This window comes from Rhipicephalus sanguineus, chromosome 7, assembly GCF_013339695.2.
Source record: "Rhipicephalus sanguineus isolate Rsan-2018 chromosome 7, BIME_Rsan_1.4, whole genome shotgun sequence".
Lineage (NCBI taxonomy): Eukaryota > Metazoa > Arthropoda > Arachnida > Ixodida > Ixodidae > Rhipicephalus > Rhipicephalus sanguineus.
In genome coordinates, this window is record NC_051182.1 from 39,943,426 (window position 1) to 39,969,497 (window position 26,072).

Genomic DNA, 26,072 nt, shown 5'->3' on the forward strand with positions numbered 1-26,072 from the left:
TCTATCTATATTTAAAGAGACGCCCAGAGGGCATCACTTTCAAAAACATCACAAACAAAAAAGGTGTTAAACAACTATTCAAGCAAAAAACCAAAGAGTAAGAATCAGTCAGAAGTAGAAAATTTCAAAGAAAACAAATATAGTAACAATCAGTCAGGACGGCATGTCATGCAAATGTCGCTTGGCGTGACAACGACAGCATTACTCAAAATATTTAAGTTTTGCTTCGAGAACAAAGCAGGGTAAGCTAAAGAACAGTATTTTTTATGGAATAAGTAATGATGGGCATTGTGAAGTGAAACGATGCGCTGCACAGATGAACTCAGACGAAAGACAGAAGAAGACGCAACAGACAAGGACCTTGCGCAAGGTCCTTGTCTGTTTCGTGTTTTCTGTCTTTCGTCTCAGTTCATCTATGCAGCGCATCTTTTCACTTCACAATGCCATGCCAACTAGCCCCACTGGACGCACCACTAATGATAGACGCACGCACTGGAATGAAGGCACCGGATTACTTCGTGTATTTCATGCGCCTGCGAGATAGACGGTGTCTGTGACAAGTGCCACCTTGGAATTTCATACGTCAGTTTCCGTATAACTCTTAACATTTCTCCGATATCTCGATAAATATTTCCACTTCTTCCATGCAGAACAGAAAATCAGAATGTCTTTAAACCAACCACCTTGTATTTTCTTTCTGTCTCTTTTTGGACGCCATTGCTGAGAGACAATGTTTTACATTGCAGAAATAAAAGTGCAACGTGCCTGAGTAAAGCCGGCATGCTTCCATGGAAATATCAACTCCCGTCAGCAATGTTCACGAGCCGAGAATACTGCAGAAGCTTCTACTATACTAATCCCTACGTCCAGGACTGTTCGGTAAGAATACAATTTGTTACTAATTAAATGAGACATGGCCATTCACTTCCATTGGTTACCTTGCTTTCAACTTTTAAACACAAGAAAGAAAATAGTTAAGCAAACGAACTGCACCTTTTCTTTCAGTGTGTCGTCTGTAGCTTTTTGCGAAGTGTTTATCTTCATCAGCATATCTTTTTTTTCAATATTTCGTTTTTCTGTGAAGATGCCTGCACGGCGACTGACAATTCGCTGGCTGTGTCAGCTGTAGAAAAGTGCGCTGCTGTAATATAGGAACACCTTATGAACTACATTTTGCTTAGATGCGAAGCATCTTAATACGGAGTTCAAACCGGTGGTGGTGTGCGGCGTGACCACCCTTACTGCGCATGTGCATACCCACTCCACACACCTCCTCTTCAATCACCCCTCCCCTTTCCCCTCTCCTCTCCCCCTCTCCACTATTCCTCTGAAACGTGGGCTAGACATGCCGAAATTCTCTCCTGCGCAACACCGCGATGAGCGCCAGCGCATGCTCGTCCCCTCCCCCTCTCTCTCCTCTGCTACGCTGCCCCCCTCTCGCACGCCTGTCGACTGCGTTCCCCGCTCGCCCTGTGAGAATTAACGGCCAGGCTAGAGGGAAGACAAGACGCGCGTAGCGTTCCTCTTCGCGTTCCACGACACCAGGTTGGTAGCATGCCCAATTAACGCCAACGAAATGTGATCGTGCAAGCACTCCGGCTTCGCATCGCCTCATGGTCCCCTTTAGAGGGAAATGATGCAATTTTTATAGTGTTGCAATGCTCGCGTCTGCATTTTTATGATGTGTTTCGTTGTCGCTGAGGCTAGGGCACTTCTCGTAGGGCTAACGAAACTTGAGAGACATATTTCGGGAAGGGGGGGATTTCCCAGCATCAATGTCATGAGGGATTCCAGTGCCGGTTGAAAATCACGGGCCAACATCTCGTGGAGCACAAATATGAGGAAACAAACACAGACACTCAGGTTTTCTGCTTCGAACACGATATCCACGAGACTGGGTGGTATTACCATGGGCATTTTATTGTAGCCTTCGCAAAGCTCGAGTGCTACAAGCTGCATCACCGGTTGCAGTTATACGCTTCAATAATGTAGCTGGTTGTATTCAACGGATCATCGAAGGGAGCAACATTATTATAACCAGCGTTACCGAGATGAAGGATCAGTAAGAAGAACACTATAAAGGTGGTTCGTTATAAGTAATCCTTTTTCTGTGGTTTGCAAAGCGCAAATATGAACGCAAGCACCAAGCAGTAGGAATTGTAAATAGTTACGGGCTATACTTAGAACTTTTCAATAATGTGAAGGCGAAAGCCATGTTCTATCCTTAGCAATGCGAGATGGAACTTTGAGCCCACACGACAACGTATATAGACGCCGCGCACTGGAGCTTCGGAAATACGACCGCAGCGCAAGAATCCACAGGCTACCTAGCAGAAGCAGCCAAGTCAAACCAGGCCCCGACTAGAAGGAAACGCAACTCGCTTCTCCCTGTCAGGGCCATCGCCGAAGGACCGGTGTGGAGCACACGTCTCAACCTTTGAAAGGCGATAGTCTTTCTTGAGATACTAGAACGCAGAAATTTTGGTATGTCTGCCTGCCACAATATTCAGCCACCTGGCAAAAGTTTGAGCACTTGCTGAACGCCCAGCCATATTGAACTGGTGGCTGCGTTGATACTTGTGAACATTGTCGATCAAAAACATATATTGCCCATATCTGAGGCACATCAATAAGAAAATATTAGGTGGTGTGTTCCTTTACTAGAAAATACATACATACGTAATTCTGAAGACCCTAGCGTTTCTTAGGCTGCGCTGAAAATGCGACGCTGTGCGCAAAAAAGCGCTCTGCCGACGATATGGTGCTGCACCTGGCAGTGACCCTGGGTTCTGCACAAGCTCATGTCTCCCGACACCACTGCCAGATGGCGTCGATATCTCACGCATCCCCTCCTGTGTTTTATCAATGCCAGCCAGATGGGGCCGATACAACATAGAGGAGGCGCTGTCAAGGCAAAACAAATGTCCACTTGATGAAATAATGCGGTAAAATGAAATGTGCTCAAACAAACCTTTATTGCATTTATCATGCCAGGACGGAAATAGTACGGGAACACCCGCACGGGTGGCCGCGGATGAGACCGGTACACATGTATTCCGGCCGGCAGAAGACTATCGTCTTTCCACGACATTTGCAGCGATGCACGCAGATAGGCGGCCAATTTTTTTACGGACCCACTGCACTGTTCCTCACGCGATCGGCGCGAAGACGAGATGCAGACGCGCAGTTCGCGTGCTTCTTTATGGCACTAACATCTAGCGACATAAGGTTCCTTGCTCGGAGACTTTTGGTCCCCTTCTTGTCAACCGGCAGTTGAGATTTTCTGGCTGACTGGAAACCCGCAATAAAATATAAAAAAAAGCGAGGGTTCAAGTTAAAATTTGTTTGGATCCACATTTACACGTGCATTCGGTAGGTATCGGGCTGTTGCGCGGCTAGTTTCTCCATTATTTTTGCGTGGCAGAGGAATCGCTGGTGTCTGTGGAAGACGAAAACATGCTGCTCGATCGGAGCTTTTCCGCTGTTTGCCGTGCGGCTACTTGTTCTCCGTTTATTACGTGACAAACTGGTGGAGGTGCTGGGCATAATCTTCATGCACGAATTCAAACTCGAGACACTTCAAGGTTCTGATTCCGGAGGAAAACCGGGCACTTCGCCGCAGCCGCCGCTTACTAGGAGTAACCTCCCGAATTCGGTCCCTTGAGCCCGGAAAGAATGTTCACCATAACAGCAAGTCAGACGCAAAACAGCGATATAGACCGAATCACACCCACCACGAACGCTGTCTACGCTGCAAACATCCCGAAGTTCTTTCATGGCGTTGCGTTCGAGGACGTGGATGACTGGCTAGACCACTTCGACCGGGTCGCAGCACTCAGCTAGTGGGATGACACTAAGCAACTGTGCAACGTCTATTTTGCACTTGAAGGCTGCGTTCACGCGTGGTATCAGAACCAATTTTATGTGTCAGTGAAAATACCATATCCAGCATTTACAACTTAATACATAAGCAGTATGACACTTCGCGGCTGCTGTTAGAAGGTGAATCAATGCGTGAGGCCCGTGTGCTTGAATGTAGCTACACGTACGGGCCCCAAGATCAATTACGACTCCATGGAGGTGTTCGAACTTTCCGGAGCTTTCTACTACGGCGTCCCTCACAATCATATCGCGGTTTTGGGACGTCAAACCCCAACAATTGTACAAGGTGAATCAGTGTTTGAAGCTGGCCATGCTGTCGCCTGTAGCGCAACATAAAAAAAGAAGTCACACTGCATGGGCCCATTCTACAGACATCCTCTATCAGCAAGTAACCCCATGAGCCGGAAATAATAATAAAGGAATGTCAGGTGAAAGCGGTATCACGCTCTTGTTAAGGGGCCTAACGGTGAAAGTGAAAGCTCACTCTGGGCTCGCACTGCGGCACGGAGCAGTATAAAGTACCATGCCGTCGATAACTCTGACTGCACGTTCCCACATTGTGTAGCCTGTAGGTGTCCGCACACATGAAGTGTGAGCAAAACAATGTTGTTCAAAGCGGAAAACGCCAGAAATAGGGGATATTCAAAATGTACAGCGCCATCTGTCGACAATCCCATAAGCTCAATCCGCCATGTTTTGTTGGGCGCGAAATCGAAACCAGTCGCATATCGCAGCCTCGCAGTTGCTTGCTACTGGTTTTATTATCTTCGTTCTGCAATGACTTCCCAATGCTGCCAATGCTTCGTGCGCTGTTCAGGCAACGAGGGAGTCCTGGCAATGCCGGGGGCAAAGTAACACTATTTTTAATCGAATTTATCACTTAACTGAACGAAGAAACAAATGTACCGACGCGAACAAGTTTTGTCGACAAGGTCGGCACTGTGCTTTGGTTCGGAAATTATCGACGCCTGCAAAGCGCTCTTCAACGTCAGTTCTTATTTCTCCGTGCAGTTTAGTTGCGCGTCTGCAATATGAGGTAGACTTGCATGCAATATCACGATAAAACCATATCATTGTAAAACCGACGGCCGACGTCGCACACGCGCGAGAGAGCATGATTGATCAACATTAGTTTGTCGGTGTTGAAGATCGACGAAAGCAAGGATTTACGAACGTAAACGCGTGTAGGCAGTGCCACTGACGCTGCTGCGCGCGTTTATGGAAAATCAATGCCGCCACACAAAACTAGATAGGCGCAACGTAGATCCCAACCGGCATCTCTTTGCAAGCTTCCAAGGCAGCGTGCGCCGAAGTGCATAGTCCGCATGCCGCGTCTGCCCTTCGCTTTGCACCTCCTTATCCCTCCCCTTGTATTTTCTTTTGCTTTTTTAGTACAGCGTGCGCTGCGAGAACTGAGCCAAGAGTTACACTCTTAAAAAAAAGGTTGTAGTACTTACTAACTTCGGTTTACTAACTACTTGTCACATATGTTACTACCCTGTTAGTAAGTGCGGTTAGTAACGGGACGGTTAGTAACAGTTACTACCCTCGCCGTTACAAACGCACTTAGTAGCGGTTACTACCCTTCTCGTTGCTAGCTAGTAAAATAGGTAGTAACGGTTACTACCAAAAAAAAATAAGTAACCGTGATCATTTCGCATCACGAGCCTCCTGCTTTTATAACGGTCAAATTCGCGAGCATCAACATTGCGATATATCATTAGGTAATTATGCACAGTATATATGACATGAATCAGAACAGCACACATACACAACAAGGCTACGCGACACGTATAAATCAAAAGTGTTTCCAGGAGTATATATAGCCCTACCTCTGGGGTACGCAGCTGGTGCCAGTGGGCAGCTAGGCTTTAGGATAGATAGGTTAAGTTATGCGCCTATATTTATATAGCGTACAATTTTATTGGGTGCGCGAGGTAACGTAGCGTAGAACTTTTAATCAAGCATATTAAGAAAATCAATATGTTATATGTATATTTTGAGTAATATCATCTCAACATGGCCGAATATGCAAGACCAAACACGGGGTACTAAGCTTACTAATATCGCCTCAATGATCTTGAATGGATCCCCGTGCTAGTGAACAGGTTGCAAAAAGCTCGTAATAATAACTTCTATGATTCGCTTAACAAGTTCATTTAACAGGTGCATCGCAAAAAGTTAGTAACGGTACGCAAGAGGTAGTAACCGTTGCAACTTTTAAGTGTCTGCTAACGTAGGTAGTAAAAAGGTAGGAAAAAGTTAGTAATGGTCCAAGAAAGCTAGTAACAGCGGCTGTTACTAACTATTTGCTCGTGGTTACAAGCTTTTTCCTAACTTTTTTTTAAGAGTGTACGGAGCCGTACAGTAGGTGGAGCTGTTTGTCCGATAGATCACCGCACTCATCTTTCCGCTGATCGCGGGCCCAAGCTGCCGTGGGATGCGAAAGCGCAGAGCGTAATATTTTACAAAGATATGTGTATGAGCGCACACGTATAGCGTTCAAGAAAACTAGAACAACAATACTAAATCGGCGCCATAGATTACGACCACAAAATATTATAAACAACCAGTGCGCACGTAAACGAGCATTACTCGGGCCGCTCTCTTTGTATACAGTTGAAACGCGGATGAGTATTTTTGTTTGGTCTGCGGCGCACTGCTCATGCATATTTCCATGCCGTGTTTATTTCGAAAAAACTAGAACACACACTACTGCGGAGGGTGTAGAGATACTTGTGGCTAAAAAAAATGAGCCGAGGAAAGCAGCACAGCGCTGCTCAGTTTGCGCAGAGACAACGAGGTGTCGATATCTGACGTGTGCTTATGACGCGTGTGCATAATCGCCGTGGGAAATACGATGGTGATGTATTGTCCTGCAAGGTTATCTTAGGAGCTTGACAGTCATATCACCTCTGCAACGAACACTTATCTTGGACGCCTACCTCTGATCCGAAGCGCACGCCACCATATAGAGAACGGCAGTTCGGCTTTGCGAAGCAGTGCGCCTCTTGCAGCTGCCGTCCGGATGAGTTTTTATGCGCGCAGAACTCCGATATTGTGTTCTCGTCGATTTGAGGCAGCACAGTGACATCCTCTGGCCATTCGGCTCTGGGTGTCCAAGAAAACGGCCGCATTTTGTTTGCTCGAAAGCTCCGCCAACGTCACCTGCTCAACCTCTCCGTGGCTTTTCCTATGGAGCCGCTAGCAGACGATTCCGCGACGCCGCCCAACAAAAAATGGTGGAAGCGCCCAGTGTTGCCGGAGCACCAAGCATTATGAACATCCCCAATTGCGGTTTAAAGTCACGCGTTCAACCGTCGCTTCCTTTCGCCGCAGCAACATAAGATCGCACAATCCAACCCTGCCCATCACAACGATCGCAGCGCCCGCATGTGCGCCTCGCGCCCAATAATGTTTAGCCTTGACTGCCGTTCGGCAGCGTTTTCTGACCATGCTGAAAAAGTGTTGCAGGGTCCCTTTAAGACGAACGAAGACTCGCGAGAATATTGCTTGGCTTCTTGGCTCTTGGGACTTATCAACGTTTGCCGGTCATCCGTACGTCAGCTTTTGTTCACTTTTGAACTTTTGTTACTGTTAGCCACGTTGAGCGTATGCTTTTCAACTGTTAGCGAAATGCGATGCTCGCTGTTCTAATTTTTTATCCATTGACATTTCTTGCCACTTGCATTGTGCCGTAACCACAGAAAGAGATTCTTTATTTGGGAAAATTAGGTGAATAGTGGGGGTAAGTGACGCAGTAACTGTCTCTCAGGCGAGGACACCACAACCGCGACACCTAGGGGGAAAGGGGAGAAAAGTATAGCCATTGATCGTTCCTAAATGTATGTGTGCTAGTTGCTTTTTTTTAATCATTGTTTACATTATTCTGCGTTTCGCAGAGAAGCATATAAACATCTCGTTTTTTTCCCGACTCCGGCCCATTTATTGTGTCTGCTTGCGTAGCGGATGAATAAATGTATATGCAACCTTGGAAATGAAGGAATACATTAGAGACTCATTCCCGAAACCTCGCGTCGTCTACGTGGCATCAGGCAGGTAGCGTCCAATGGAAATTTTACGCTTCGCTTATTGTGCTAGCCACTGGTTTGCGGTCAAGATAACACCTCATAATTTTCCTTACCGGTAGTTCATCCTAACGTTACATGCACCACGCATAATTAGGGTCCGCAATCCGTGTACATGTTTACTTAGGTTTCTTGCAAAGAAATCTTATTAGTAGTTTTACAAAAGCGCAACAGTATTATTGAGAACTAACAGACAATAATGCCAAGGAAAATATAGGGGGTGTTATTTGTAGCAATTAGGATTGAAATGTCAAGAAAGTAAAGTGGACGAAAAGATAACTTGGTGCCGGCAGGGACCGAACCTGCGACCTTCGAATAACGCGTCCGATGCTCCACCACCGAGCTACGGCGGCGGCAATTCCCCCGTCCACTTTATGAACTATATATGTGCATTTAAACCTAGGAATGTTAGTCAGCGCCAATCGCAGCCATAGCGGCGAGTGTGGAACACTCTTTTTCTGCCTGGTGGCGTCACGCAGCACGTGATCGTTTTACTAGGTGGAAGATGACCAATAATCCCTCGCATACTACCTGAAGGCATCAAGACTACCAGAACGAGACCTATAGCGAGGGTCTCGTTCCAAAGCTGACTTTGAAGTTTAATTGAAAATTCCATGCCGCGTGCGGTGCTATATAACTGAAAATAAAAGCAGAGCGCAAAAAAGACGGGACACAAGAGGCAAGAACACGGGACGGGCGCTTCTTGTCTCTTGTGTCCCGTCTTTTTTGCGCTCTGCTTTTATTTTCAGACAATGCACCAACTCGCCCAGCAACGCATTCTGTTGTGCTATATAACGTTTGGCTCACGTGTTCGCAGAAGCCTCGACTAACGATTGGAAGCATTTTCTGACTATGCTCAAAAACTGTTGCAGGGCCCCTATGAAGATTCTTAAGGGACAATTAAGGGCGCCTAAGGACTTTTACATTTTCACTCACGCCATGCCGCAAAGACAAGGTGGCCAAAGTACACACGCAGCTCACGCGCTCACCTGTTTTTTTTTGTTTGTTTTTTTTTGGACCTGCCTCAATCATGAATTGCAGGCATTTAAGGCTTTCGCTTTAAAATAGCTGAAAACCTTTTATGGATGCTTTTCTGCAGATAGAGCAGCGGTCAACTACTTATCTCCCGGATTGCCAGGTGTGCTGTTCCAACACGACTCTTCTTTATGGGCCGGTAATTAGCACCGTTGCTCCGGATGGAAGAAAATGTGGTGGGAATAATCAAGTAAGTGCCCCAAGTTAAGGAAAGGTTATCCTGTGCGTGAATATAATTGCCGACAATGGATTTACTGATCTACTAAAATCAGATGCCCGGAACGTGGCGGTTCTGATAGAAGACATGTCAAGTAGAGAAGTGAAGAGAATGCCTTGGCTAGATGTAGTACGGGCCCACTATTGGTATAACGATGCGACAGGGAAAAATGCGGGGCCTGTAAGCAGTGCGCGACTGCTGTTCTATGCAATGTGACATTGCCTGCATAGAACAAACCAAGCGCTCATTATCGGCGAAATGGACAGAGCTTATCAAGCGCCACATGTATTTAGCGTAAATACGATATACTCCGTACTATTTGACCTCGAGTAGTGCGACACCTGTATCACGTACATAGCTAGACTACTAACAACCTGTTGCAGCATTCAGCTCGACTGAATTTATAACGATTCGCTGTTTTCAGATCCTTCCTCTAAATTATTGCGTAATTAGAAGGCGCAGTACAGCACAAGTCATGCGAAGATCCCCAAAATTCTTGGTGATCGATATTAGTGACAGCAACTCAGCAAAAATTATGAGTCATGGAAACGGCTACGTCAATCGACTTTTAATTTCTACAAAAAGTTTAAACGCTACTTAATACGTGTATGCTTTAAAACACGGACTACATAAAGGAATAAACTAAATCTTCGCAATACTGGCCCTGTAAAGATGTGTAGGCAGAGGCTCTAAATACTAAGTAAACTGGAGAACCACGTGAATTATGAAACGTGCTTCGCTTGAAGTAAATATGTATAAAAATACCATCTGAACACTGCTTTTACACATGGGAATTAATACAGAGGAGGTGTTATGCGCTGGTTTCCGGTGGATCGCTGCGTGCGTAGACGAAGAACCCCAGTGTCACCTTCTTGTGCAGTTCAGTAGAACCTTCTGCGCTCTCTATTGAGTGGAGGAAGAAACTAATGCATCAGAAAAGACACTCGCGGAAAAAAGAAATAAGTGAATCAAACAAACGTTTTCTTGGCAGGGCTGGATTTGAACCCTGGCCCACACGCTCTAAAAGTGAGTGTCTTCACAACTGGGCCACGCGCTCTTTAACCCTACGCACCCTTTAACACGAAAGTATTTTATGCCGGGGTTCACCATGATTGCAGGGACGTATTTCCATCACAGAAATGACGTCAAAAAAAAGCACACGATCAGATAGTAAAGAAAAACGTTCCGTCAACGCGAGTCGAACCTACGGCGTCTGGTCCGTGAACAGATACCGGGCTCGCTATCCAGTGCGCCACGGTAACCAATTTTATTCTTATTTATTGTTGTGCGCCATGGTCACACACTGTGGAGGCTATACAAACGCGCCTTTTATATCTCACACTTTCCTCTCACAGTGCTCGTGGACGGTGGAGTGGTGTCGGCGTCTGGGAGCGGTAAAGTGAAGTAAAGCGTCATCACCGTGGCCTCCGCGATTGGCTCCTGCAATGCGTCGTTGCTACGCGTCCGTCCCATTCGGCGCGTGTCCAATATGAGAAGTGCAATTTTGTCAACTCGTAACACACCGCGAGGTGGCGACATTAGCCCATGCCTCGGCCTCGCTCATAGCATTCATCCATATTAAAAATAGCTCTTCAACGCGCGCCTGCCACGCCTGGCTTTAACACCGCGTTCCCCGCCTACGCTCGCCCCAAACAATTGCAGCAGGGGTGGAGAAGACACGACACGCACTGCGTTTTCCTCTAGTCCGGACGGCGAGTAATGTAGGCTCCCTAACGTTCTGCGTGCAATCAGCTACGCTCTTCTGGCTGCCGCACCGCTTTCTCTGACCACGCTCTTACCATTAAAACTACAGCTACCACAAACGTTTGTGTAATCATTGATCATGGCTTTAGTCGTCGTAATGGAGATGTACCACCAAGCGTTAACGTAGGAAACATTAAGCGTGGGTGCATCCACGTTAAACGGGGCTATAGCTGCCAAACATCAATAGGCATAAGCTCTCTTATATCAGTTTACAGTAAACGTTCAACTGCTTCTAGAAAGGATGCGTTTTACTTTCGTGTTATACCGATTCTTATGTCGGAGGGATCAATCATGTTTTGCTTTTCGTTCTTGTTTTTTTTTGTTGCAGTTGTTTTTAGTCTCCGCAATACATCATCATGAAGGAGTATGAGGAAAACGCGTCAGCCTACTTTGCTTTGCGTGATACATTACTCCAAGGGTGAAGGTAAAAGCAAGATTATGGCAGGGGCGAAGCATTTCAGTGTTTGCTAAGGCCACTGTTTGCAACATTTTCTTAGTGCCCAAAGTGTGGTGCGTTCTGCAATGTTTGTCTGTGTCACGTGTGAACGTGTAGAAAATTCACAAGGTGTTCGCTGCTTTCATTGGGGGTTCTACATGGGAGAGGATCAGTAAGACGAATCAGTTTCCCTCTGTCAAACACGGTGGTCTTGATCTAACTCACCGGTTTATTCGTCAACCATTTTCCCGTTTTATGTTCCTGCGGGATCTGGAAGACTCCTTTTTGCACTCTCTAATGCAAACTCGACTAAGCGGTGCGCTACCAGGCTTTATTGTATTTAGTGGGCTCAAAAGAGAGCTGCAAAAGGTGCGAGTGTGCGACTAATGGGATGACTGGGAGCGTGCGTAGTATGAGTAGTATCAGAACATTTCAGCGTCCGGTGCGAACGGATCGAAAACAAAGTAGTTGTCCACCTCCGCTTTCTCGCACCCAGGTGGGCACTCATGGTCGGATTGCCCCGACGCAACAGCGACGACGAGAGAGAAACAACTTTTACTGAAACGGCAAGAATCAGAGGAGTTTCTCTCCTCTCCCTTAGATTGCAGCTAGGGACCTAGCAACACCTCCGGCTTGCCTGATATCCTCGATGTTTGAGCTAAGCAGCGCCGCGTCCCACTGCTCCGCATTCATATATGTGTCATTTGTCCCCTTCACGATGTTGGGGCAAGCCCATGCAGATAATGTGTTTGAGGTCCGCCCGGTGATTGCAGTGTTTACATCCGCCTGAGCAGAGGTCTGGATAACAATGACTAAAAGTGATTGGGTTTGGGAAGGTGTTTGTTTGTAATTGGCGCCACACTGTCACCTACTACTTATTAACAGCGACGCTCTTCTTAGTCGAGGCTTTCATGTCCGAGGTCGGCGTAGAACTGATCACGTGGCCTTTGGCCTTGCAGTGTGGTGAGAGTCAGGCTTGTTAGGAAGGGGAGGGCTGCGCCGTGCTGTGAGAGGCGAGGGCGTGCTGCAAGAAGCGAGAGCGTGCAGCGAGAGGCGCGGGTGTGCCGCGAGATGGGAGGGTGAGGGCAAATGATAATGAGGAGTGAACCTTCCAAAAACGGGCCAAGATGGGGTTACGGTGAAGCGAAGTGTAGTGTAAAATAGCTTGTCAGTGTCAGTGTTCAGTAGTTTGCGCTTTCAGGATGGCGAACATTTCTCGTTCTGCCGATGAAGAAGCCACCCAACGTGAGCGTCAGCGAGAGCCCACGCGATAACGGTAATGCCATCGCCGAGGACACCGCAAGGTTCCGCAAACAGACCGCAAAAGAGGCCGAAGCTAAGCGCCAGCGAACGGAAGACTTGAAAACATCGAATTACGATACAGCCTGGTGAATGACGGGCATAAGCTTCGCTGTTTCGACAGTGTTCGCGAAGTGGAGCTGGCTGGATTTTTTTTAATTAGGAGTGTGGTGGCGGATAATGCTGCCTTTCCTATTTTTAGTGCTTGGTCATTTCGTTGTATCTGACCATGCGGTCTCTCTCCGTACTAGGACTCCGCGTCATTACTGCCCCTGCTCGGCTCGTTAACTCTCGAGCTACTCTAAGAAAAAAAAGGGTATAGGTGACTCTTTTCGGCGAGTTCTGACCTTCCACGTATACAACTCTCTTTCAAGAGTCACGGTGACTCTCTTGGTGGGTCAGTGTCGGCGCGCTCTAGGAGAGTACCCTGACCCTCTAGGAAAAGTGGAAGGACTTATCCGAAGGGCCACATTACCACTTACGACGGAGTCAGACTACTCTTGCCAGTAACACTCCTACGGGGGTCAAATGACACACACCGAAGCGTCAAGCGACTGCAGAACTATTTTAAGTTACTCAATTGACCCATTCTCTACTTTTGAGCGACTACTGTTGGAATGTCCAGCGACTGCAAAAAAAGAAAAAGAAAGAATAGTTCACTTTTAAGATTATTTTAAGGAAACTCGTCAAAACAACACACATTTTCCAGCACACTAATCTAGAAAGCCCGAAAAGATGGTCTGTGATTTCCAATTAAGCCGTTGAGGTATTCCTTATTTACATGCTTGTATGGGTATAGCCAACTAGAGTGTGTGACAGTGATGTGCATAGTGTCATATGGTGGAAAATAAACTGCAGAAATGGGCATCATTTTTCCATATTTACTGCTTATGAATATGAATAAATCAAAAATAGTGACGGCTGGATGCATCAGATTTGTTTGGTATGTGGTCGCTTCTGTTGATCGTAAGCAGACATGAAAAATTGTATCTGAAAAGCAGAAAGTGATATTATGATGAGAAAAGAGAATTGCAGTGAGAGTTTGGAAAACCTACACAATAAGTGATCTACACAGGCATAATCAAGGCTCGCAACAAAACAACAAATGCAAACAGGCATGGTAGAAAACCACGTTTATTGCGATTATCGTGTAAAACGCAACTTGCAAATAGTAGCTTTTGTAACACGTCACTTGGCGACATATTTGCAGCACAGGATGATGTGAGCCTCTTGTAAACAACAAACGAAATTGGTTTAGACTCATTAGCGTGTGCGCCACTCACCTCTTTTCCTATGTCGTGTTGGCCAACCAAAGGAACTATAGGACTGACAGCCTCGTTGACAGGGAGAACGCCGCTGTTGATTTTCCCATCACGAGTGCGGGAGAAGCGATCCGGGATTCTGGGAATCACACACACACACACACACACACACACACACACACACACACACACACACACACACACACACACACACACACACACACACACACACACACACACACACACACACACACACACACACACACACACACACACACACACACACACACACACACACACACACACACACACACACACACACACACACACACACACTGATTACTTGTATTTAAAACTACCCTTTGTTGAACACACCGTTGCCGTACACACATCTGACACATGTGTTTAGTTTTAAATAATTTATCAACCAAAACAGATTTCCGCGCAAAAGAGGCGGGAACCTGGTTTCGCAATAGGCACCGACTATGCACGAATAAAAGCACTTGTTTTCTGAGAAATCGCTTCAAAATTTGCTTTCTGAATAAGCCCGCCTTTGTGCCGGCATATTCCAAAACCCAAGCACATCGTTCGGCAGTCAGGGGCACGTCGTGAGCGGTTACTGACCGCCTGTTTTACAAACGTAACCTATCCTTAAATACTGAGATAAACACATGCGAGTACGAGCGCCCGAAAGACACTAAGCGCGCGCGGACTCCGTCTGCGTTGAGATCAGACATTTCATACGCTGGCATTAACGCACATAGCTCCCACAGTCACGTGCGCTCATTCGATTCTGTTATAAATTCAAGCCTCAACGCAGATGTAGGCAAAGCACGAAAACAGCAAACAGAAACGAGGAAAAAGAGTCTACGGGGACGGCCGCAGCAATGCACACCGTCTAAAATCTCGAGCTTTTTCCTTACCGGCGAGGCGTGTCGAAGTTAAGTGACTATACCGCGTACGCGCTGGACATATCGTACTACCTCTGCTTCTTAAACTACCGTCCTTAAGTCACCAAAAAATATACACCATCTCCAGCTAAAGGAAACCATGTGTGGATGCGAAGCAGCGGGGAGATGGTTCGCTTGAGCGCGAGATGGTGTAATTTTTTTTCTTGCGTTCTCGATCCTGTGCCTTCCTCTGCCGTAGAATAAGCACAGTCTTCCAGTCTCCATCCAGCTCCCCCTGCGTGGTACTGCCAGCGGCCAAGGTTCTCGACTCCCGCAAAGTCGCAAGATCATGTGCGTCTGCCTCTCTGCAGTCCATTCCATTGGTGTCATCGTAGGATTCTTCAGCAAGGGAAGGAGAACACGAGGGCGCCGCGTCTAGAGCCACAAAAGCAGAGGCGGCCATCGGCCGCTCGTGCGACGTCAAGAAGCCGCTGCTGCCTACTCGTCGCAGGAGAGAATGAGGCGCGCGAGAGGGGGAGCATAGGAGAGGAGAGAGAGGGGAAGGGGACGCGCATGTGCTGGCGCTCATCGCGGCGTTGCACAGGAGAGAATGAGGCGCGCGAAAGGGGGAGCGTAGGAGAGGAGAGAGAGGGAGTGAGCATGCGCATTGGGGGTGTGGACGCCAAGGGAGGAATGGACAAAGCCCCCGCCTTAAGCTGCTTCGCATCTAAAGCATTTATATAAAGCGCGTCTAAGTGTTCTGTACACAGGCCTTTTTTTCACGTTTCCACGCGCGAAAGCATGCTTCAGACGCAGTTTCGATGGAAATGTCATTATGAAATGGACTAAAGCGCATCTGAAAATGACATCTTGCACCTTCAGCAGTGCAGACACAATGTGCGGTCAGCAAACAATGACCCTTGGTAATTGTTTGCATCGCTCGCTTTATGGGAGCTTGTACAGCAACGTGCATAACAGTATCAACTCGTTAAGTGACAGTTTTAGTTGTGCATTGGCAACAGCACCGCAGACGCCGGCTGCTGTTGGAAATGGCTGGCAGCCTACTTCCGCAGAGCTCCTGCAGACGCCCAGCTAAAGCTGTATAATTAGTACTTACTAAAACAGTACACTCACCGTTAACAGGCGCACGTTGTCCATGTTCGCAGCTCCATGAATATTACGCCATCCAAGCGTCACTTTGCGCAAGGAGCCTGGCGTCACCGCCACCGAATATGCGCATGTTCGCTCGAGCACAAAACTATAAGACAGGCAACTGACGCAATCCGCGCAACCAACGCAACGCATTCTGAGACCGAGGGGACTGAGAGAAGAAGCGGTGGCGCCCGCTAGCCCCGGCCAGAGAACATCTACACCACTGCCCGGCTCCGTCGGCGAGCCGTGGCTCCACAACACGCGCCGAACGGCGAACGAGCGATATGTACGGCGTGTGCGGCGGCGCCTTCATGACGGAATCCAACCGAAACGTGCTTCACGAGAGTCGTGTGACTCCTGCAGAAGTATTAACTCCCTTTTTCTACTTCTGCCTTCTAAAAGGGGTCAAATGGATGCCCGAAGAGGGTCACCGCGCTGTGACCCTCTTTTGACGCGTTTTGTTCTTAGTGCAGGGTGTCTGCGGTTTCGTTGCCCGGGGAGAGAGGAGTGGTCAGGCGCTTATATGACATGAAGTTTCCGATCTCCGCGAAAGTTGGTCAAGAGTCTTATCACCTCTTTCGAGACCATTCCGTTAGGAAGCTATGCAAGCTATGGATCGCGGTTTTAGTTAGAGTGGCTGATTACGACGTTGGCCGTCGACGAAATGGTCTTGTTCTCGGCAGACGCGGCTGTGCGTTTAGGTTGTGGCACAAAGTGGAGACGCACGCGTGAAATGTAGCAGACGGCACATCTGTTCGCTAACGTCACCGCTTTCGTACTCTACGATAGGTTGCTGTAACGTGATTACGCAGTTATGTCGTCACACAGAGGTTTTCTACCTATTGGCGGGAGTTCTTGTTGTCTTTATCCGAATCTCGCAATGTCTACACTCAATTCAGGCGACGATGAATTGGCTAAAGTGGAGTTTTAATGTAACTGGGCCCCACACCCATGCATGTATAAGTGAATGTATTTGAACAATATGAATGGGTTGCTACTGTGGCGCGAAACAAGTGTAGGAGGCGAACACTTTAAGAGCTGGCTCGCCAGGTTCTTAAGCTCAGGCGATGTCGCGCGCCGTAGCCTGCGTCCATTCATTCAAAGCGTCGTGGAACGCGAAGAGAAACGCTACGCGCGTCGTGTCTTCCCTCTAGCCTGGCCGTTAACTCTCACAGGGTAAGCGGGAAACGCGGTCGACAGCCAGGCCAGCATCGGACAGCTATTTTAGGGCCACTTTGTCGTGCGCGTCTCGAGGGCAGTTTTCAAATAGAAAGAACATTAGGAGCGTTGCGTCTGCAATTTTTGACAATGGAGAATCAGACGCTTTTAGATATTTCTTGTATATATACTTGATCAATGTGTATGAAGGCTTCGTTGAGTTTCGTGGCAGTGGAATTAAGGCCGTCTGCAGGACAACATGCAAAATCGAGATAAATGGTTGTACGAAACATAAAAATTGCTGCTTTGTGAATATTGTATGCGATTCATGAGTTGCGACTTGCGCCTTTTAGGAGGCCGCGTACAATGCTGAAGAACGCTATTTCAAAATATGCCAAATCAATGCCTTGTACGAATTGTTAATAAATATAGAAACACATGGCTGATCCCTCCGTCATGGGAATTGGTATAACACGAAAGTGAAGCGTGTCTTCAGAGAAGTAGTGCTTATCGTGTAATGATATATGAGAGCTTGTAAATGTCTATTCGTGTTTGGCAGCTATAGCACAGTTTGACGTGGATGCACCCATGTTGACGCCTAGTGGCATTTCTCCATCGCGACGGCTAACGCCCATGATCATGATTAAACTGTTGTGGTAGCTGAAGTTGTGAACATATATTCGGACACAGCGAATCGTGAATCCCGCGTAAAGATGACATCAACAAGCTCATAATCAACACTGGTACCCGATATGTACTTCTTCAAAACGTCGTGAATTAAAGAGAGAAACGGCACGGTGTGCGCTTTTTAGTAATGGGTGACCGACGCCTGTGCTCATGCATATACACTACCACACTGCGCTTCAGCAACACGGGAGGCAGAGGTTCGTAGCTCGAGCCGCAAACACGTGCCTCCCGCTGGCCTCTGTCTCGCTTCACCAAGCCACGACATTCGCCCGTCGAAATCGTGTCCTTTCTGCAACTCGTATTGCAGCAGTTTTGTTAAGGCACGTTCACACCGAGCGCGGATCCGGAAAGCGGACGCCGATTATCCGCAAAAGCGGAAAATCCGCGGCCGCTTGTCGGGATCGCGCCCGGACCGATTTTCTCCGCGCGATCCCGCTTGTCGGGATCGGGCGGAAAAAACGTTGGCCGCTTTGACGGCAGCCAATCAGGACCCCAGACGACGGAGACGAGTCCGTGCAAATGGCTACCATCATGGGCGAAGCGGCTGTGGTGTTGTCTGTCAAGCTACTGCTGGATACAATCAAGCAGCACCTGGTGCTGTATGCGAAACAGAACGGAGACTCACCCTCAGTAGTACTCCAAATCGCGCGAACGAAGGTGAGGCAACAAAGCATTTTCATGACCCATTTTATCGCGCTCTTGTAAGGCAGGCCGAACACACCACCGTCATTGGCGGGGTGTCTTCCTCTGCGCCTCCCGCTTCTCTTGAACAGCAGCTAGAGAAGTGGCAAGTACAATGGCAACCAACTCGTCTTCTTCATCTGAGCTCTCCATCTTGTTCCAGCGCGTAGTGGACGGCAGCGCGACAATGTTGACAATGTACAACAACAACAACAACAAAAATGCGCGCGCGGGCAGTATCGGTGGTATCGGCAGTAGCGCATAGTGCCGCAAGGTGGCAGCACGTGCACCGTGGATTCGTCGATTGCTCCTCCCCCGCGGCGGAGCGGGCAAAAAGCAACGCGGTCGGTCTGAACAGCCGCGCGCGCTCGCTGCCTCTCCGCTTCGAAAATCCGCTTGTCCGCTTGCATGCTCCGCATTCGGTGTGAACGCGCCTTTAGTCAGTGCTCCCGCAGTCGAAGTAGTCGGCGGTGGAGAAATCCCGATGGTGCATGCGGAAGCTGCACTACTCACTCCGATGAGCCGGCGCACGCTAACACGAACCGAAAGGCAAAGAACGCGTAATTGCGTCTAGAGTGTCTCGGCGACGCCAGCGCGGCCAGTGTGCCTCGCTGGTATCGTGACACTTTAACCATGACCTCCGATATCGCGCGCATTCTTGGAGTAAGCGCTAGTAAGTGTGGATTGACGCATTACTTCTTTTCACCTCTGACAGAGGGCGGCACCGCCCCGCCTACCTACACCGCCAACAGAGACCACCGTGAGATAGAGAATGTGTGAAATATATAAGGCGCGTTCATAAAGTGTCCAGGTATGCCAAGGTAGCTTAGTCAGTTTAGCGTCGGGCGCTTGCCGTTCGGCCGTAAGTTCGGGGGTTCGATTCCCAGCGGCGTATCTTTTTCTTGGCTTTTTTTTCTTTCCTAACCCCTTGGCGTCCATTTTATCAACGTCATATCTGTAACGGATGTACTTGGAGGACCGCGGCATAAAATACTTACGTGTTTAAAAAATGCCTGTTTGCTTAGAAGCAAAGAAGGGAATACCGCGCTGAATTTTTGAATGAACACACAGGAAGACAGACGACGACAGTGTGTGTTCGTCCAGAAATCCAGCGCTGTTTTCCCTCCTTTGCACAATGAACCAACTTGCCCAAGCCTTAACCCTAGCATGCTTAGAAGCACCGTACACGTTTGGCGCGCAGGATAGAAGGTTCACCATGAGGGTCATGCTATCCTCGTCGAGGTGCATTTGTTTGATAATTCCAGTCGTCATAGTGCAGGATGCTGCGATCTCCACTAATTTTAATTATTTGTGATAAGGAGCAGCCGGAGCTTTCGTGTCCTAAACAACATATGATAAAAAAGTGTTACGGTCTAAGTAACGCTCAAAAGTATAATTTTGTCAATGTAGCGATGAAAGCGACTAGCTCGCGCGTCCACGCCTAAGCCGCTGAACTCATTATTCCAGATCTGCATCGGAGGGGAATGCGTCAACGACCCTCGAGTGCCCGTGACATCGGCCAACGATAGCGCCATTTGAGCGGTGACAACGACATATGTATTGGTATTATGTACATTACAACACCATCCCATAACGGACGATCACCTGCACAGAAACCTGTGACGGCACCCGGACACCATTTGATTATCATGTTGCGAAAATTGTGCCTTCAGTAAATGCATGCCATTCAGATCAAAAATAAAGTTATATTATACGAGTGCGTCTAATCTTAGGCCAACTGCTGAAGTTTTGATAAACTCTGCATGAGGCAGTTATGCTCAAAACCAGTGACGCTGCCTCAGTGTAAGCGCACAATTTAAGTCCAAAGGTGAACTGTGAATCATACTATACTCGAACTACCTGTGTAGACAATAAGCCCCCTTATTCTTCATGCGCAATAACACAACAACGCAATATTTAGGTGAGCCTCCTCAGTAGTCATGACTCATGTGTCTGGCTATATGCTACCGATGTTTATTTATTCTTCCACCAAAATGACTCGTAAATCTGCTTTGGTCTGTTTTTTTAGATGCCAAGCAGCTTATTGTCGGGGCTATGCCACTCCGTCCCTCCGCCATGCGGCGCCCACACACCCACTACGCATGCGCATCCTCCTCCCCCTCCTCTCCTCTCGAAGCTCCTCTCCTTTCCGGGATTGCGCAACGAACCTGCAGCTCCGCGCGCGATACTGCGAAGGGTTACAGGCGCGACGGTAGCGCTGCATACTCCGCTGGGGTCTCCACTGTAGCTCCGCGGTATAAATGACGCGCGCGCGTGCTCCGCTCCCCTAATATCCTCCCGCAACGCCGCGATGAGTGCCACGGGCAACGCCACCGTCAACGGCAGTGTCAGCGGCGCGAAGAGGGCTCGAGCCGCTGCCACGAAACTGCAGTGCCGACAGGCCAATCCCGTGAGTAGTATGCGAAGCAGCATGGGGTCGACGCAATTTCCCAGTTTGTTATTTACCATGGAAACCAAACGGTAAGTGTAACGGTAGCTACAAACCTCAAATTAACGGAAACGACGAACTGAAACTAATGGGAAGTTGCGTCAACACCGTGCTGCTTCACATACTACTCAGGATTCCCTATGGGAAGTTGGTGTAATTTCTTTTCCAGCACATTTATGTGCCGTGTTGCGCCGCACTACTTACTCAAGTGTACGTACTAACTCGCAAAAGGAAGATATACGGCGTAGTGGACACATCGTTAATCTACTTGCAGTTGGCATTCTAGAATAGTTTGAAAGGGTCCATGTTACGCGCACAGAGGTTCCTTTCTCTGCGGCACGGTTGAGGTGCCCATCGAGAAGCGAAGTCAGGTAAACGATTGAGAAGGCGATGCGAACGGGGCCAGATACGTTAACACGTTCTTCTCTTGAGGTGAAGCTCAAGCGTCCTAAAACTTTCTGACATAAATAACCTAAAGAAGGGAATCAAGAAGAAATCGAACCTGATCTTTAAAAATGCGCCTGTTTGGGAAAGTGATAACATTGCGAGAAACAGCTATTGCGACAAACAGCACTAGAAAGAGACAACGGTACGGGTGACGGGGGTACTAATTCTCGTTAAAACTCATTGCACAGGGGCGAAATATTTTGACCGAGAAAAACGTATACAAAAGTAAAATATTTAGGGAACAATAAAAAATGGCGAAGCTTGCACTAAGTCGCGCAAGGCTTCAAAGAGCGAAACTGGACGATTCTGGCGACTAATCTGGTTGCTTCTAGGTTGCTGCTAGGCTTTAGCTAGGTTAGTCACGACACTGATGTCCAAACTGCAGAAACGAGCGTTCGGATGTGTCATAGATCTACGGACACTTCGTCGTTGGCGTAGGGCTCCCATCCCTTCGGGCTCTTCTCGCAGCCGCCGTTGCCTTTCCCTTTCACTTGTATGGCAGCTTCGCACTAGTCGTGCCAAGCCTGAAGGAAGAGCGCAGCTCGGTGGCCTTCTTTGTTTCTTATTATTTTTTCTTTCTTCTCTGTCTTTCTCTTTGTTATTTTTTGTACCTCTATTTTGTATCTGTTTCTTCCTATTTTTTCCTTGCTATTCCTATCTCTTTCTCGCTCTTCTTATCTTCATTTTTCTCTTTCTTCCCTTTTTTCCCTGTGCGTTTTTCTCTCTCTTTATTACTCTTTATTTTTCTTTTGATCTTCCTACTTTTCTCTCCTTCTCTCTCTGTTTTTCTTTGTCTTTCGCGATCTTTCTAGTGCATCTTTCTCTGTCTTTGTATCTTTTTATGTCTTTATTTCCAGTATTCTTTCTATTTTTCTGTCCACCTTTCTTTCTATACCTTCCTCTCTCTCTCCCTTAGTGAACCAGTGGTGAGTAGAGGAATTTGCCTAATTTCTGTGGCATATACCTCTTGATGATAATAGCTTTCTGATATGCCGCGCAAATAAGGGCCAGCCTAAACAGATTCACTGTTTAGGCTGGCCCTTATGTTACAAACGACAGATTTACAAACGAACAGAGACTTCAGTATACAGTGCTCAGAAAATGCAACGCTATGGCACAAGCGCTACACAAAAAACGGTGTGGCCTGTTGCATGGAGTCTAAACGGCGTCTCGAGCCTAGTTCTCCGGGCGTTCGCTGTGGCGCCACTGCTCAGAGACAGCTTGTGATGGAGAAGCGCTTCTACAGCGCGTTGGTGCGTGCGCCACTGACTAATCAGGTCGTAAATAATGCGTTTTATAGTTACGCATTACAGCATAAATACTTAAGTCATCGTTAGAAGTGCCGTTTACGCCACATTTTAGAAGAGGTTGCCACAGCTGTGGAAACCTTTTGTAGAGTGGGCCTTAGTATTCTACGTGGCGGTTGCCCGCGTGACCTTATGGCGGGATGCGTGAGCAGTAACGCATTCATATCGAGAGGTTCTGCCTGAAACATTCCATCGCTATGTTTATTGTGGAACACATGCGTCCGCTAATCAAAAACTACAGAAAGACGACTTGTGTCCAGTTTCGGAAGTAATGCGACAACTCGCCCGATATCGAGGGAACCCCTGATGATTACGGATTGTAGTCGGTATATTTACGTTTCTGTTGCAGATGAAGCTGCGTGTGACGCAGGCACGTACCTGAGGAGGCTCCCCCGGAACCGTTTCCTCCAAAATGCAACTGTTCCTCAATCTCTCCTGCCAGTGTTCCCGATAAGCATGTTTCTTTCAACAGCTCCCCTCGCCCCCGTGTTTGGCGTCAAAATCACCTTGCTGCCCACCTCCTCCCCTCCTTTCGCTAAAGAAACGCTTCTGGCTACGTATTAAGTCTTGAAAGTGGAAACGAAATATCACTTTATCTGAAGTTGCCGAAACTTCATAAGTGCGAATGCCGGCGACAAAATTGTGAAGTGATTCGACCACTAGCTCAGCCTATTTATTGAAATCAGAGTTGTACGTAATCCGTTGCATGTTATCGGTTGCTTGTAATCAATTACATTTTCTTTTAAATTTGTAGTATAACCAATTACTTTTTCGAAACTGTAACGTTCTTGTAACTTTTACCGCTTATGAATTACTTTTTTCAGGGGTGTGTGAATAGTGAATTTTCGAAGCGAATCGTATACGAATTGTATAGTGATGACACCAAATCGAATACGAATAAGAATTGAATACTTTCGGAATAGTTTGCGAATAGGAAGACAGCCATCTTGAAAGCAGCCCTTGAATGGTAGGGTAGCAATTTTGAAAACAGCCCAAGAATTGTCGGTTGCTGCTTACACCTAGAAGTCTGGAGGAGCCTTGGGCACAGACAACGTTTCTTAATTAGTGCGTTCACAGACAGCGTGTACTGGAACACTTATGGAAGCCGTGGTTGCGCGAATATTGACTTGTACTTCGTAGTGCCGCATTCCATAAAGGTACAAAGGAACCACAGCTTTGCGCAAGAAGATATAGTGACTGTTCACGAGGAGAACGTTCCCAGAAGTTTTTGGCAAAATGCTATAATCAGTCTGATAAGTGTGGCAAGTTGGGCAGGTTGGTAAAGATGCATAACTTCCACCACTGGGTAGCGCATAAAACACGGACACAAGAGATAGGTTTGAAGTAGCCCTTGCAGGGGCGTAGCCGGGAAGGGGGGGTTGAACCCCCCCCCCCGAAAATTTTCAGGTTTGCTTGCGTATATATACACGGTCACATACAAACGCACGCACGAACATGCATCAAGTATGGTTGAACACGCCTCTCCCCCCCCCCCCCCGGCAAGAAATCTCTCGCTACGCCGCTGAGCCCTTGTGCTGTCTACGTCTCTATCTTTTGTGTCCGTGTTCTATGCGCTACCTAGTCGAAGGTATGCTATAATCAGTAAATGTATAAACGGTTAAGATGGAGTGGTTCACGCATGTAAAATAAGGCTGACACCTAAGGATCTAAGTTGCCCGGCCCCTTTAACGAGTGTACCCGCTCGAACTCTTCACCTGAGGCCTCAGAGTGCATTAAACCTTTCGTCCCTGGCGGTGTCAGTTCACACCACCACACAACATTTCCGCTAGCACGTCGGAAATGAAAGCAAAACTGCTCTTTCTTGGGGAAATATTTCTTCAATGATCCCCACTGCGATTGACACCAAAGTTGTAGCCTGTTTGCGGAGCTGGGAGCCACAAAGAGGAAGCTTGTCCGAAGTGATGGGTGACGCCGAGGCGAGTCAGCTGAGGCGGGTAAGCGCCGTGTTCCGGACGTCGTACAGAACCTGTTTCAAGGAGCATCGCACTGACGAATAAGACGACGGTTCACATTTTGTGTACTCCAGGGAGTAGCCGAAATAATGAAGCCATTCTTCTCATTTCACAACGAATGAGCCTTGGAAGGAGAAAAAAGTTTTATTGAGCCAATGAGCCCTGGTGACCTAATTCGATTCCATGCTAATGAATCCATAAATACTTGCACCAGTGGCTGGACTTTTCGTTTTTGGTATTCTGAGGTCCTAACTATTAGGGAAACACACACAAGGAAGGTCTCCAACCAATATAAAAAAAAAAGATGGTTGATCCCTCTGTCATGGGAGTCAGTATAACACGAAAGTGAAACGTGTCGTCACAGAAGTAGTTGAATGCTTTAGCGCATTGGTATATCAGAGTTTGTATAATGTCTATTGTTGTTTGGCAGATGTAGCACCGCCTCATGTGGACGCACTCACGTTGACGCCTAGTGGCACATCTCCTTACCGATGCCTAACGGCCATGATCATGATTTAACTCTTGCGGTAGCTGAAGTTCTTAACATGTACCTGGACACCGCATGTGGGGTGAATCTCGCGTAAATATGGCATCAACAGGCACATAATAAACACTGATACTCGATATGCACTCCTCGAAAGCGTCGTGAAACGCGAAGAAAAACGCTACCAGCGTCGTGCCTTCCCTCTAGCCTGGCAGTTAAATCTCACAGGGGGAGCGGAGAACGCGGGGCTACGGCTAGGCAAGCGCCGGAGAGCTACTTTTCGATATGGATGGATGCTATGAGTGAGGCTTGGGCTTCTATTGCAAACGCGGCGAATGGGACGGTCGCAGCAAAGGTGCATTTTTTAGGGGCGAACCTCCTAAAGCCGTGGGTCTGTCCCTCCTAGCTCGTATGTTACCGCCTAGTGCGATGACTCACTCGCACGTGCAGTCACGTGCACGTGAGTGGCGTGCGTGCACTTGAGTCACGCACGAGGCGGCGGCAAAACGCATCAAGCGAGCTCAGCCCGAAGCTGCCGACGCGCGGTTTAAGCGAGACTTTCTAGACGTTTCGTTCGGCCACAGTTGTGACGTGTGCCAGAGATTGTGGTTTTCCAACAATTTAGTCACGATTTCTTCAATCAAGAACGACAACGCTCGAGCCACTGCCACCGCCATGCTGCAGTCCGCCTTCCCCACAGCCGCCGTCAGCAGTGAGTACAAAGTTTGTGCGAGCTGTAAAGCTTCCCTGAGGGCCGGAAAGGTGCCTTCTATGAGCGTCTTCCACGGTTTCAAATATCCACAGAGACCGGATCACTTGCCTCTGCTGAACCCCGTGGAAGAACGACTGATTGCGCCTCGT

At 47.8% G+C, this 26,072-nt stretch overlaps 1 protein-coding gene across 1 annotated transcript in view; it reads left to right on the plus strand.

Moving 5' to 3' along the window:
- The window catches only part of LOC119400668 (uncharacterized), a 44,063-nt gene extending 23,800 nt beyond the window's left edge, over window positions 1–20,263 (plus strand). Inside the window, exons 9-11 of the mRNA XM_037667688.2 lie at window positions 747–879; window positions 9,070–9,195; window positions 20,019–20,263. Coding sequence (XP_037523616.1) covers window positions 747–879; window positions 9,070–9,195; window positions 20,019–20,090 — 331 coding nt within the window. The 3' untranslated portion in view covers window positions 20,091–20,263. The remainder of the gene's footprint in view (window positions 1–746; window positions 880–9,069; window positions 9,196–20,018) is intronic.
- The last annotated feature ends 5,809 nt before the right edge of the window (window positions 20,264–26,072 follow it).